The 16,417-nt window shown below is 41.8% G+C and overlaps 1 protein-coding gene across 1 annotated transcript in view; it reads right to left on the reverse strand.

Moving 5' to 3' along the window:
* LOC124132298 (polycystic kidney disease protein 1-like 2) overlaps nucleotides 1-16,417 on the reverse strand; it is a 39,136-nt gene that overhangs the window by 10,775 nt on the left and 11,944 nt on the right. Inside the window, exons 5-10 of the mRNA XM_046496153.2 lie at nucleotides 13,187-13,289; nucleotides 8,742-8,935; nucleotides 7,250-7,492; nucleotides 3,780-4,260; nucleotides 2,541-2,746; nucleotides 969-1,199 (exon numbers count right to left, since the gene is read on the reverse strand). Of these exons, the coding sequence (XP_046352109.2) occupies nucleotides 969-1,199; nucleotides 2,541-2,746; nucleotides 3,780-4,260; nucleotides 7,250-7,492; nucleotides 8,742-8,935; nucleotides 13,187-13,289 (1,458 nt within the window). The remainder of the gene's footprint in view (nucleotides 1-968; nucleotides 1,200-2,540; nucleotides 2,747-3,779; nucleotides 4,261-7,249; nucleotides 7,493-8,741; nucleotides 8,936-13,186; nucleotides 13,290-16,417) is intronic.

Raw genomic sequence — 16,417 nt, forward strand, 5'->3', positions numbered from 1 at the left:
TATTTTGTTGACTTGAATTAGCATAATCAATTAACAATCTTGACCATCTATTTTGCCACAGCGAATACATAATAAGTATCATTGTCACCTTCCTGTTTCATTGCATAAATATGTTTCATGGATACTCGCGGTGCTGAAGATAATATTGTTCAATGATTCGACGACATGAATATTATTGAATGTATTTATTCTTGATCTACGATTAGGTATGAATTACAAACATTGGTTTTGTAGTCATCTTGTACCATGTGTATGCCTAGAAACGATATGGAATCATATATCTAGACATCGGCAGAATGTAAACAAACAACAAAAGATGGCCTCGTTTGTCTCCGTCTAAAGTAAAAATGCCCGCTGAATAAGGTGGTGATTTATCTGACCATTCAAACGATTTTTCCTTTCACACAGAAGTTCATGCTTGGCATATTCATAAGCATCTTAATTAGGCCAGGTTAGGCCAGACAACGGCTGAACAAGAAGCATGAACCGCGAATGCCTCATCGTGGCAAATAATCCCACTGCTTCAACCGTTTTCATCACCCTGTCCCTGTAGTGATAGAACAGTTTAAACAGTATTGCATTACATAATCCGACATAAAAAATTATTATTGAATGATATTTCCTTGGAACTTACTTGCCAATGTCCCTATGCAAACATGTTCATTTTCTATGACCAGCGGTAAGCCTGCGTGTACTTTTTACACGCGGACTGATACTTGTCTCTTTTACAGGTGACGAAAACTGACATGATTGGTAAGAGGTGACCACACAGGATGAACTTGGATAACAATAAAAATATCCCACACGACACTCGGAATTAATGATTATTTGCCCCTCGTGAAATTAATGTTTAACGTCCCTCGACATGGCTTTGGACTGTGAATGTTAATTTCATTCGGACAATATGATACATAATTTATTCTCCATATATTAGAACATTAGTATTGAAAGATATACGAATGTCCCACCCTCTCCACATCCTTGCGATCCTGTCTCCTGGCCCAGATGAGTCCCAGGATGTAGACCGAGATGATGCCGATGATGAGTCCGTACACGGCTGCGTTGCTGGCGTCAAACTTCGTGAAGACGAGCGAGAAGTCGATGGTGTTTGGTGGGACGTAGAAGGTGGTAGCAAACGCTCTGCCTGGGGCGTGGGCACACGTGCAGAAGGTTTCCTTTGGGTTCGAGTACGGAGAGATCTGGAACACACGAATGGTAATATGTTCCAGATTTTCTGGTATTTTCCGCTTATTACATTACTTTTGTTTGTTTGTTTCTTACGCCGCAGTCAACAATATTACGGCATGTAAATAATCGATTCTGGGCCAGGCAAACCATTTGGCAACGTAATCATCGCCCGAGCAATGCGTGAGTTTGGTCTAACGCCGCTTAGAACAATATTCCAAATATAACACGGTGTGAGCCCGATGTAGGATCCCATACGATTACGGACCGCCTCCGTGGTCTAATGGTAGAGCTTCCGCCCGGAGAGCGGAAGGTCCGGGGTTCGATCCCCAGCCGCGTCATAACAAAAAGACGTTAAAAAATGGTACTTGTTGTTGCCCTGTCTGGCGCTTGGCATTAAGGGGCTTAAACAAGGATTGGTCGGCTAGGAGTCAGTATACTGTGTCTGATTGGGGTATTCATGTTAAACTGCTGCATGGTATATCAGTGTGCTAGCGCTATAAATCGGCATAAGTCCTGACTAGTACAAGCAGCCACACACACACACATACACGTGCATGCACGTCGCTATATAAGTGCAATAATCTTGGACGCGACGTTAAACCCCATTTCACCTCACCTCACCTCACCATACGATTACGACGGCACACAATCAACCAAGTCACAGAGCTTGACCACCCGAACCCCTTTCTTGACGGCTCTTACGAAACGCAAGAGGTATAGTGATCGATTCGGACCCGGAATCCCCTGAAGACATCAACACAGAACTGAAGCCCGACAACACTCCAGGTTTCCTTTGCTACTCGTACCAGCACAATAGCAGTCCAAGTAGATCGTATGTATTCTTCACAAGGACGTATCGGTTGATACTTATCACCAATGGTATGGAGCTGGTTATCATTATGGATATAAAACAATGTAAGGGTACACCACTCTGCGCTCAGCATCTGTACACTTTGTCTGTGCGACTTCAACCAATGAAGTAATAAATCGGGACATAGACGACCAAAATCCCTAATGCAGTTGCCCCTACGCCTTTCCGACCAGTCAACTTAAACCAAATAAAACAGACCATAAAAAAACTTTATTATTATTAATTATTTCTTCTTTTTAATACTGAAAATAAAAACAATCATCATCATCATCATCATCATCATTATCATCATCATTCGGGATTACCCAAACCCTCTTTGCTGCATTTTTTATGTTAATCTGTAATAATAATAATAATAATAATAATGATGATGATGATGATGATGATGATGATGATGATGATGATGGTGATGATGATGAAATATATTTAATTAAGATTAACTCCACAGTTGATAACCATAACTGAAGACAGTTGTGGTTACCTCGCAAGCCTTGGCATCCCAAATCTCCTTTTCGGGGTCCCATACCCTACAGCCGTCAGTGACCATCACCAGCCCGTACTCCCCGTCCTCCAGCTCTGCATACACGGCGTCTGATGTGTTGAACTGCATGTAGTCTTCGTCGATGTAGTCGTGAGAAAACATGTAATCATCTCCGGAGGTGTTGCCACTGGAGGCAGGCGCTGAACCTGCACGGTGGTACACATGTTTTCAATAAAGTGCGTGTTAATATAACATAAGTTGCAGCCATGTTTTTTCCAAAGCAACACCAACACATCACGAAACCCAACTTCAACATACTAAGAACGTTAGTCAAAGGTTGCTTCGATACAGAGGCCTTGAAAGTAGTTTCTGTTTTGCATATTTATCGCACGTCATACAAAATTTCTCGGATTGGTTTATTAGTTCGGTAACATTATTTAATATATTGGCGAGCGAATGTTCAGGTGGCTCATCAGTGAGAGAGATTTCATCCAGGCATCGGAGTGAACTGTCGCACAAAGTAACCAAGGTTAACACATACATCGGGGTACACTGTCACACAAAGTAACTCAGGACTCATCCATGCATCGGAGTACACTGTCATAAAAGTAACCAAGGTTCACACGTGCATCGGAGTGAACTGTCATAAAAGTAACCAGGGTTCAAACATGCATCGGAGTAAACTGTCACACAACATAACCAGGGTTCAAACATGCATCGGAGTAAACTCATAAAAGTAACCAGGGTTCAAACATGCATCGGAGTACACTGTTATAAAAGTACCCAGGGTTCACCCATGCAGCAGAGTATATTGTCACACACAGTAGGTCAGGATTCGCCCATGCGTCAGGACACACTGTTAGACACAGTAAGTCCGGGTACACTGTCACATTCCAGCAAGGTCACGACAGACCGACTCTCTTCCCCGATGGCAATCTATTCGAACGCCGCTGTGAACTAATCTCAGATTTATCACGACGTGCCAGCTTCAGGGAGGGAAGCCCAAAATAATACAGGGCGTACTTTTGTTCTAACAAGGTTCTAACAAGGTTTAGAAATTTCAATAGATGTTGAAATACGTAAGGAATGCATCACGTCCAGCTTCTGATTCTATCAAATGGTGGCTCTTTTTTCACTATTATGACATATTCACAACGGCTTACATCCACTCCCCACAAACGTATTATCATTATTTAAACCGAAGACGTAGAAGTGACAAATATTATCTTCTCAACTCACGCTTTGTTCTCCCATGGAGTACGGTCCCTGGCAGGAACGTCATTTTCAGTGCCAAGTAGACTGTGCCATTTTTCAAAGAATGAGCGGGTATAATAATTTTGTAAGCATCCTGGCCCTTCCATTCCTCTTTAAGACCAACTACTTTCACGTCAAATTTCTTCATTGTAGGTGCACGACCACTGCGAAGATAACCGGTAACGTTCGTCACCTGGGGTGGTGTTCTGACATAGATAAAGGTGGAGTCCTCGGTGTTTCTGAGGAGGAAGCGATGGTACATCATCTGTGACGGACCAGACATAGTTTCCTTCATGTGATAGATGTTTTCCTTTGCAGGGCTTGGCGACCGGATCTTCAGCTTCAGAGGAACATCGATGATGGTCTGGTTGTTATCCTTCAGTGTAAGTTCAAGAACGGAGGACGTGATGTCGTCAGAGGATCCATCAGCCGAATTTACAAAGGGATTATTTTTGAAAACCACGGTCTGAAACGTAAGTATGAGTTTGTGAGATTCTGGCCGTTACGGTTACTGAAGAATACTCATTCCTGAACGGCACTATTGAATGTGAATTATGGTGTGTGTCTGATTTATATAAACTGTACTTGTGACTTGTGACAAGGAATGTCTACAGACAGCGATGTGATCCTGTAAGTGGCACCGTTTGTTAGTTTGACTAATATATGGTCAGGTTCACTCAATGATCGGTAAGTCTCGTTAATTTCATGACCTTTTATTACGGCATTGGATTAAATTGAAACTGTTCCATGTTATACAGAGAGATTCGCACCCGAGTGTCTTTTGATATGAAATATAACAACATTCAATACTCCGAGGTTTCCCTTCATATCAAAAGACTGCGAAATTCGATTTGTAAACCAATATCATTCTTCCAACCTTTCATCTTGTAATTAAGAAATAAACGGCAAGTGGGAGTTGTTAATCGTAAAACAAAACACTGCAGGGAGAATAAACCATGAGGGGCGCAGCCATTTTATGGATGATAATAAAATATACAAGCTTTAAAAATATTTACCCGCATTTAAATAATGATGAGTCCCTCAATATACTCCAACCTCGGCAATGTCGGACAAGTCCGTTTTATGCACATGTGGGTATTTCACGCATATTCGCAGCATCCTCACGTCGAAAACCTGTACCTTTTCTCCAAAATACCGATTGTCATGTCTCTCCCGCTTTTTCTCCCAATACCGATTGTCATGTCTCTCCCGCTTTTTCTCCCAATACCGATTGTCATGTATCTCCCGCTTTTTCTCCCAATACCGATTGTCATGTCTCTCCCGCTTTTGGATTAGATAGTTCGGCCATCGCATTTATGTGCTTTGCCCAGCTACGTCTGTTGGGAACAACTCACTGGACACCCCCCTCTCAAAGATAACGTCCTCCAATTTACGACGTCATCAAGTTGCGAGCACATGGTCGAATCTCCAGAAATGAGGTCACGACACAGCAATGTTTTATCGTGAAAAAAACCCACACACTTCGTTTTTCCCTGTTCTTTGCGATTTATCGCGCAACTAACTTATATACAGTAATAAGCAGTGTCTTGAGTGTAAAAAGTACAGCTAACCAGCTTCAGTGGCAGATGCCATTTGATTATAAAGTCACGATGGTCTTAAAAAAGTATTATTATGCAATTGCTTTGCAGCATATCTCCTAGGATCTCACCCAAGCAATATCGCATGTGGAGGCCAGATTGAAGTTTATCATCCAAAACTCGCTCCCACAGGAGATATCGCTTGGGTGAGGTCAAGCATGTCTACATTGTAGATATCGCTGTAATGAAATTGCATCACAATGCTTTGCAGACCATTGTGACGTCATTGGTTACGTGACGTCACAATCAAATGACGTCACTAATGGTTCTGCTACTGAAACTGCAAGCAATACGTGTTACACTTACTGTCTACAAACTGAAAACGTTGGAAGAATGACGTTGGCTGATAAATAAAATCTCACCCGAGTGTCTTTTGATATCAAATATATCAACACTCGAGATTCTCTCCATATATAGTCCTGGTAATATGATCTGACCATGTTAGTGCATCAATAGGAGTTACCTGCCCTTGATTCGTGATTTTGTACACATGGAATCCTGAATCAATGTTATTTGAGGTATCAATCTGATCAGGCATTATTCCCTCTGCCTGGAAACATGTCGCTATGACAAATAGAGTAGAACGGTGTTATTTATTGCGTTAACCTATCTGAAGCAAGGGATACAGGTGTCCCGGTACGGCTTGTACTGATGGCGTCATAATAGGTGTATAGCATGTCAAACATGCATAAACTAGCTGTAGACGTACCCGTAACGCCAAGTTTCGTTATGCTAGCTCTCCAGCAGATTACAGGGATTACTAAGCTAACACGTGTACATTTGTTAATGACATTACAATGTAATCCATCCTATGATGAGTGAGTTTAACGACATGATATGTTGGACAAGGGTGCCTAAAACATATATATAACTGGTTATGTTAGCGTCTAGAAATACAGCAAGACACATTCAAACAATTCTCAGTGCTCGGTTTCAAAACTTACTGATATGTTCAAAATAATGTCAGCATATTACGACAAAGAGTGCTTTAGGCTGGAAATACTCCTGAAGGTGTATCATGACGTGATGGGGGGATGGGGTTGGGGTGGGGTGGGTGGGGTGGGTGGGTGGGGGATTGGGGGGTTCGCACCGATTATGTTTCTAGGTTTGTCAGCACCATACCCGTGCTCGTGGGTTTCACCGAAGTGGTAAACGTCTGAGACCTGCATCACTTCGGGCTTTCCTCCCACATTAAGCTGACACGCCGTGATATAACTGGAATACTGTTAAAAGCGGCGTTAAACCCAACTCACTCACTCACTCATGACGTGACGGTAACTCGGTTGTAAAACCTTAATAGTAAGTCACAGGAGAACAGGTAGGTGCTGAAAGACCATGCATCTTATTGGAATCAATTCGTCGATCACCGACTCCTGACACGGTCAAGGGACACAACTACGTACAGCGAATGCCATCTGGTCCATCACCTTCTATTTCGGTCCGGATATCACAAACGCAAGGCTGTATACATTATACTATTTTGCATATATCAACATTTGAAGTGCAATCGACCATGCTCTCAAAAGTTGTTTGATCATGGTTTCAATATTCTTGACCTTGGTATAGCTTTCAAAAGTTTATGGTAGCCATGTGGAGGACATTTCCAGATTTGGTCAGTGACCAAAATTATGTCCGATGGAATGATCTATTTGGACTTCTACCATAAGCTCCGGTGTTTTCAGGAAACTAACTGACTTGCCTTTGCATGTGTTTGGGACGGGTGCTGCCCGTGGGACAGGATCCGGTTGTTGATAGTGATTCATAAACACATGCCTACGATCTAGGAGAATGGAGATTTCTAAGACTTATGAAAATGGGTTTTATTACTTTCATTTATTGCAACGTGAATGTACTCACATCAACAACTGGATCTTTCAGGGATTCCAACATATTTGTCCCCACTGAAGGTGCCACAAATTTAAACTCAAACTCCTCTGTACGGATTACGTCACCGATGTTGTTTGGACTCTTCTTCTGCACTGCCACGCTCAATGTATCGGTCTTGTAGGTCAGCGGTTTCTGGTTCTTCACGACCATGCTCTCCATGGTATTCAGGACATGTTCAATGGCCTGCTTCACTTTGGGTAACACTTTCTTTGTCTGGATCACAACCAAGACACATAACTATTATTACATAGATTGTCCGTCGATATAGGGCTAATATAATATTGTCTTCTCTACATCACCACGTGACTAGGGGGTGGTTGAGAATTTGTAAACATTTGAAACATAAATAGGCGATAATACGCAGCATGAAATGGTAAGATAGATATGAATGTACATAGGAGACAATCAAGTGATTGACATGTTGGTTGGTTGGTTGGTTGGTTGGTTGTTTTAAACCGCACTCAGCAATATTCCAGCTATATGACGGCGGTCGATGACATGCTTCAACAAAATCAGCGAGCCTGACCACCCGATCCCGTTAGTCGCCTCTTACGACAAGCATAGTCGCCTTGTACGGCAAGCATGGGTTACTAAAGACCTATTCTACCCCGGATCTTCACGAGTCGATTGGCAGCATGAGCATCGATCTACGCAATTGGCAATTGGGTCAACCAAGTCAGCGAGCCTAACTACCCGAACCTGTTACCTCTTACGACAAGCATAGTCACCCCAGTCCTAGACCAACACAACTCGATGGTTTTGTAACCATCTACACTTCTTCTATTACTATTGCGGTGCAATATTTTGTACTGACAGTTTCTAGTTTTATTGTCAATGCTGCATTCATCAATACATTTAAAACACATGGAGAGAGGTGTTCATTTGATGGCGGTATTTAGATTCCAATTTCGTGACCAATTTGTTTTCTAGTACACTCATCTCATCAAACAACATGTTATAGATTTCAGCGTTCAAAGACGTGTAATAACATCATTGTCTGTCGATATCTTTACTGAATGAAACAGATCGATCATTCAGTGTTTTTATTAATTAGAATTGTGATAAGTATGTTCCAGTAACATCAAACCGTCCTTTTATTACTCTAAGTTCACGTAAATGGCCTGATTTGAAGAATGGGTCATGCACGTTTCTTAACCCATTATCTTGCCATGTGATGAATAATTTGAAATTTAGTGTTATAAAATTGGGAGTTTCGAGAATTCATGTGTGTTTGGGATTTTATCATTTTCTATGCAGCATAGACTGTAAACAAGACCTTGCCAGAAATTGTTTCAGAAATCTTTGCTCATGATTTTTTTCTTTTTAAAATTGAAGATAGTACCATTTACAAAGATGTGTAATATTTCATTTGCAATAGTTGCCATGGGCCGCTTTTTGATAAAAATCTTTAGATCCATTTTATCTTCATAAACTACTCTCAAGCCATTACTGTTGTACACACCGCCTTGGCTTGTTTCATGGCATTTATCTTATTCAGCTTGGCGTTCTTTCTCATGAGGAACAAATTCTCCTCATAGTGAGTGTCGGACGCGTCGGTCGGGGTGCTCATGGTGTCCTCGGATATCTCTTTAGGCATGCGCAGTGAAGAGTCGGGTGTTGTCGTCTCCAACAACTTTCCAAGGTACTTCACCACTCCTGAGAACAGGGATGGAACAGCATCAGTAGAGTCATGGAATGTAGCTTACCAGTGTGAGTAATATGGTGGAGCTTATTCTGTGTTCAGTACAATCAGATCATAGCAGAAAGCCAATGATGAACAATGACGAAGAAAGCAACCACTTATGAATTACTCGATATATTTTGACGTCATGAGCATGTGATGACTAAACGAGGATCTGGGTAAACAAGGAGAAATAATTATAGTAGGAAAATATAAAACATAAAACAATAACATGAAATATATAAAAAATCAGAAAAGAAATGTTCATCATTGTGTTGAATAGTCATGGTATTGGTACATAAAAGTAGATCATCTTTCCATATATACACTGGCTTAAGGTTCTTTAGAAGGCACATATAGGATGCAATATTTCAAGCATGTACTCTCAACATAAATGCTTTACATTTCCCTTTTTTTAACAAAGTTTACAGTTTTGTTATTTCTGGAGGCAATATATTAGTAATATTTAGTAATGTGTCTAAAGATTGTTTATTTCATACTTGAGATATAAATATATATTTTGACACACAAAGGCACATGGTTTAAAAAGATGACATCCAGCATTGTAACATTTAATAGGCAGGTGGTTTCATATACACAAAGTTTCTGAGTCTTACTATGACGGAGTTGGTTGGTGGCGTAAAAGGTCCTCTTCAACAGAAATGACGCAATCATCATTTGCATAATTCTTACAAGACGGCTCTTTCTTCAAATTTGGAAAGCGGTGGAAATCTGACGGTGCCAAGTCTGGTGAAGTGCAGCTATGGCGACAGCATACATGTGCATAGGTGCATTGTACTGGTGGAGTCCGCTGCTTCTCTGGCTGATAGTGATGAACCCAAGACTCATTCATAATTACAAATAGCTCAACAAAATCAGCTAAGCCTGCTTCTTATTGATGTAACTTCTCACGAGTGATGATGAACCATGAGCGTTTCTGGTCTTGGAAGCAAGCTTGCTGGAACCTTTGTCATAACAGCTTTATTCCTGTGTTCACAATTATACTATGTATTGGCTACGTGAGTCGTCGATCATCCATAATCATAACATGTATGTCATCAGTATTTGCCTTGTTGTTGGCAGTTGAAGGTCACCCTGGTCTTGGATTTTCTCTCTTTCCCTCTTGAACTCCATCTCACCATCAGTGGCAAAGGAAGGGGCATCATCCCCAAAAGTCCGCGCCTACATTGATGGCTGTTGGAGTTCGCTCTTTCAGATGCAATACTTGATGACAGCGCGATATCCATTAACAAAGAATACCTAGTCACTTTGATGCCTGCAGAAACATGCTGCCTGGTTGCGTATTAGGTGCAAATGGAGCCTATCACCATGAAAGGTATTGTACTTAATACATGCAAACTGCTGAGGATGTACAATAAAGCGACAAAACCCTTTCCATATCTAATAGAAATCTCTGCCTGAAGCAGAGTCGATTGTACAATTCCGACTGTATAATCAGCATGAATAACTATCGAATAGTAATGATACCAGGTGTTCGCGAAAAGGTGAGCGTACCCTGCCCTACCGGTGGCAACCGTCACAAACACATGCAAAGGCAAGCCAATTGTTCACCTCATAACAAGTTGGAAACAAATGGTAGAAGTCAAAATAGGGAATTGCATCGGACATCAGTTTTGTCACTGATGCGTCAAATTTGGAAATGTCCTCCACATGTCTACCATAAAACTTTTTGAAAGCTTTACTGAGGCCTTGAAAGTTGTAACCTTGATCAAACAACTTCTGAGCAAGAGTCGTGTGACACTCTTTGAAATCTCGGTAGAAATGCATGCTCGATTGTATCTCAAAAATTGCGAAATGTAAACAACAAATGCTGGAGCTGCTGGAATATTGCTCGACAGTTGAAGTCATCCCTCTTGTCATACAGTCTTGTGCAGAGTGTTTTGTCAGTCTGAATCTTTATGCTTAGATCTAAATATGAAACAGATGAGACGGTAATTCTGGTCACCTTTATTTCTAGTTAAGGTGAGTAAATCAGTGGAAGGGATTTGGCTATTTGATTGTTATTGGGCGATATCAGATCATCGATATACCTGAAGCATAAGTTAAACTTCTTGGCCAAATTACCTTGTTTTGACTTTGCCAATCCGAAGAGAAATTCCGATTCATATGCCTAAAGAAACAGATCCGCAAGAAGGGGAGCACTATTGATGCGCATGGGGATGCCTACTTCTTGCCTAAATGTCTCACTCGCAAAGTTTACGTGGATGTTATCAATGAAGAAGTCCAGCATTTCACATATTGTTTTCTCAGCAAGCTTCAGATGGCATTTGGTTTTATTTTTCACAAATTGCCCTGAATCTCTGAATATAGATACGTAACTGTATCTGTGTTCACCACGTTTTCAAACAAAAGCCCCATGGATCAAGACATGAAGTTTTCCTTAAGTTTGTCATGTGGGATAGTGGTGTACAAAGTTGAAAAATTATACAGAATGGAACTTCTTTTCTGAGATTGGAAAACGTCAAGCAAATCCTTGAGTTTTTGAGAATCAACATGACATTAATTCCACTTGTCTCAAATACCTTCTGTGAATATATAGAAAGTCCTTTTTTGATTGTATTAAGTATTATGGTTAGTCTTTTTGAGACAGGGATTTGGTGGTACATTTGCTGGACCAAGCAATATATCTCTATTTGTATGGATTTTAATAGAGCTTTGGAATCCACACAAAAAAGGAATGGACATGTCTTCAGGTTTTAGAGTCAAGTAAAAGTTGACAGTACTTTACATCCTTCTTAGTTTATCTCAGAACTTTTCAACCACATCTCGTATAAATATTTGAGTCCACGACTTTCGGCTCAAACACTGTTTTGTATAATATTATACTTGATAAACGAGTTTCCATTAGAAGTATATTCTAAATGTTTTTTCGAGAAATGTGAGTAGGCCATCGACCCATCGACCTATTGGTTAGAGAGTTAATGATACTACTAGTATGTTAAAGTAGAACAATATCTTTTGTGTGGGGAATAATATTCATGGTAATAGTGTCTATTTTTACTACAAATAGATAACAGAAGGTTTAGTTTCAGGTCAAATTAATATATTATTCAAAGGTCTACAGATCTTTGTGAATATCACAAGAAGACGCATTGATAATGTTTTAGTGATATTCTTACAGGACTTAGTGATGTCAGATATGGTTGACATATACATATATTTACCCAAAATAAGAAAGTACTTTTTATAGACATGAACTATCTGGGTTATAAGAAATACTCACGCTGACGCTGCGGCAATAAGAATTACCACTTAGATATATCTACCTTGTTTACTTGGTCCTGGAGACCATCGAAAATATATCGTTATCCGTTATTCGAGATAGCCAGTGTGGTGATATTAAACCATAGAGCCTCTAAAGATCATATAGATGCAATATGTCAAGTTAAAGGAGTTCGAGTTAATGACGCTTTCACTGTTTCAGAATGCTTTAACATTTGACTCCGGTTAACTCGCCATCGGTTAACTCGATTAAGATGATGTAACTTCATTTACAAGTTGTAATCCTTATAGGCACTAGGACCAAGCATTGACGCTTACATTATTACAAACCAGTTGTTTTACTAGCTATCTAGCTGATTCACACGACGACAAGAGGTTTCACAGAAATTCTGTCTGCCAACCACGACCTGGAATTTCTTCTAAGGCTGACGAGAGGCCCATAATGTTTTTTACCCAGCCATGCCACCTTGTTCACTGACACCGACATATCTTGAGTTTGCTGAAGTTACTTTCACGAAGACTTCATCGCAACCTATACATGTCTGAGCTAACGTTCTGGGTCGCGACTGAAATGCGTTGTCGAAATATTCTATACGTACACATTCGTCGGCTATGACTTCAGGGAAACTTCTAACGCCAAGTTCATTCCGAGAGGCAAGTGTCATCCACTGCCGGCAAGGTTCGTGTGATCCGATGTTACTTCTGTCTGCAGAGGGCGAGGTCTCTCTCGCTGGTGCGTTACGATTATTCCACATACGTATTGTACACATTCATTTTAGGACTTGTTCCTCGTTGTATTTGGACTACTTCAACCTTCACTAGTCGGGAGTGCCTTTTTGAACGTCCAATAATATTATTCGGGAAGATACATCCATAGATGAGGATAACTTGATTTTTTTCTAACACATTTCAGTATAAACTGAAAGCATTAAGCAAGAGTCTGTGGGTATCTGAATTGTGCATGGTATTTTTATTCCACCAACCTTTTGATCCATGCTCGATTTCCTCCTTGGCCGGATAGGGTCTTTGAGTGGTGATGTTTTGGAGTTGTTTAGCAGCCTTCAACCCAATACCGACGCTCTTCACCTTTATAAACAATTCGAGTTTCATAATGTTAGTGAAGTCCTTAGTGTATACACCACTACATACAGTTACATGTTCATACAGTTATATACGGATACAAATTAAATCCGTGATCTCAAAGACATCATAATATCCGTACGTTAAAGGCAGCTTTTTGACTACAGATGGGTATTGCAGTGGGTCTCCATATCATATCAGAAACTCCAGAAAAACAACGCGCGTGAGTTTATACACGATAGAACGAGAAAGGAAACAATACACTCCAACCCGTTGTACAGTTACAATCAACCCAACCTTATGTACAGTTACAATACACCCGTAAACGATGTACATTTACAATCCACTCCAACCTGATGTACAGTTACAATCCACACAACCCGATGGACAGGTACAATCCACACAACCCGATGTACAGTTACAATCCACTCCAACCTGGTGTACAGTTACAATCCACACAACCCGATGGACAGGTACAATCCACACAACCCGATGTACAGTTACAATCCACTCCAACCTGGTGTACAGTTACAATCCACACAACCCGATGGACAGGTACAATCCACACAACCCGATGTACAGTTACAATCCACTCCAACCTGGTGTACAGTTACAATCCACACAACCCGATGGACAGGTACAATCCACACAACCCGATGTACAGTTACAATCCACTCCAACCTGGTGTACAGTTACAATCCACCCCAACCTGGTGTACAGTTACAATCCACATAACACGATGTACAGTTACAATCCACCCCAACCTGGTGTACAGTTACAATCCACCCCAACCCAGTGTACAGTTACAATCCACCCCAACCCGGTGTACAGTTACAATCCACTCCAACCTGGAGTACAGTTACAATTCACCCCAACCTGGTGTACAATTACAATCCACTCCAACCTGGTGTACAGTTACAATCCACTCCAACCTGGTGTACAGTTACAATCCACCCCAACCTGGTGTACAGTTACAATCCACCCCAACCCGGTGTACAGTTACAATCCACTCCAACCTGGGGTACAGTTACAATCCACCCCAACCTTGTGTACAGTTACAATCCACTCCAACCTGGTGTACAGTTACAATCCACCCCAACCTGGTGTACAGTTACAATCCACCCCAACCCGGTGTACAGTTACAATCCACTCCAACCTGGGGTACAGTTACAATCCACTCCAACCTGGTGTACAGTTACAATACACCCGTAAACGATGTACATTTACAATCCACCCCAACCTGATGTACAGTTACAATCCACACAACCCGATGGACAGGTACAATCCACACAACCCGATGTACAGTTACAATCCACTCCAACCTGGTGTACAGTTACAATCCACACAACCCGATGGACAGGTACAATCCACACAACCCGATGTACAGTTACAATCCACTCCAACCTGGTGTACAGTTACAATCCACACAACCCGATGGACAGGTACAATCCACACAACCCGATGTACAGTTACAATCCACTCCAACCTGGTGTACAGTTACAATCCACACAACCCGATGGACAGGTACAATCCACACAACCCGATGTACAGTTACAATCCACTCCAACCTGGTGTACAGTTACAATCCACCCCAACCTGGTGTACAGTTACAATCCACATAACACGATGTACAGTTACAATCCACCCCAACCTGGTGTACAGTTACAATCCACCCCAACCCAGTGTACAGTTACAATCCACCCCAACCCGGTGTACAGTTACAATCCACTCCAACCTGGAGTACAGTTACAATTCACCCCAACCTGGTGTACAATTACAATCCACTCCAACCTGGTGTACAGTTACAATCCACTCCAACCTGGTGTACAGTTACAATCCACCCCAACCTGGTGTACAGTTACAATCCACCCCAACCCGGTGTACAGTTACAATCCACTCCAACCTGGGGTACAGTTACAATCCACCCCAACCTTGTGTACAGTTACAATCCACTCCAACCTGGTGTACAGTTACAATCCACCCCAACCTGGTGTACAGTTACAATCCACCCCAACCCGGTGTACAGTTACAATCCACTCCAACCTGGGGTACAGTTACAATCCACTCCAACCTGGTGTACAGCTACAATCCACCCCAACCTGGTGTACAGTTACAATCCACCCCCAACCCGGTGTACAGTTACAATCCACTCCAACCTGGTGTACAGTTACAATCCACTCCAACCTGGTGTACAGTTACAATCCACTCCAACCTGGTGTACAGTTACAATCCACCCCAACCTGGTGTACAGTTACAATCCACTCCACCATGGTGTACAGTTACAATCCTCTCCAACCTGGTCTACTGTTACAACCCACACAACCTGGTGTACAGTAACAATCCACTCCAACCTGGAGTACAGTTACAATCCATCCCAACCTGGTGTACAGTTACAATCCACTACAACCTGATGTACAGTTACAACCCAACCCAACCTGGAGTACAGTTACAATCCACTCCAACCCGGTGTACAGTTACAATCCACTCCAACCTGATGTACAGTTACAACCCACACAACCTGGTGTACAGTTACAATCCACTCCAACCTGGTGTACAGTTTACAATCCACCCCAACCTGGTGTACAGTTACAATCCACCCCAACCTGGTGTACAGTTACAACCCACACAACCTGATGTACAGTTACAACCCACACAACCTGATGTACAGTTACAATCCACTCCAACCTGGTGTACAGTTACAATCCACCCCAAACTGGTGTACAGTTACAATCCACTCCACCATGGTGTACAGTTACAATCCACTCCAACCTGGTCTACAGTTACAATCCACTCCAACCTGATGTACAGTTACAACCCACACAACCTGGTGTACAGTTACAATCCACTCCAACCTGGTGTACAGTTACAATCCACTCCAACCTGGTGTACAGTTTACAATCCACCCCAACCTGGTGTACAGTTACAATCCACCCCAACCTGGTGTACAGTTACAACCCACACAACCTGATGTACAGTTACAACCCACCCCAACCTGATGTACAGATACAATCCACTCCAACCTGTTGTACAGTTACAATCCACTCCAACCTGGTGTACAGTTACAATCCACCCCAACCTGGTGTACAGTTACAATCCACTCCAACCTGGTGTACAGTTACAATCCACCCCAACCT

The sequence above is a fragment of the Haliotis rufescens genome, unplaced genomic scaffold (genome assembly GCF_023055435.1).
Source record: "Haliotis rufescens isolate VD_foot unplaced genomic scaffold, xgHalRufe1.0.p SCAF_20, whole genome shotgun sequence".
NCBI classification, from domain to species: domain Eukaryota; kingdom Metazoa; phylum Mollusca; class Gastropoda; order Lepetellida; family Haliotidae; genus Haliotis; species Haliotis rufescens.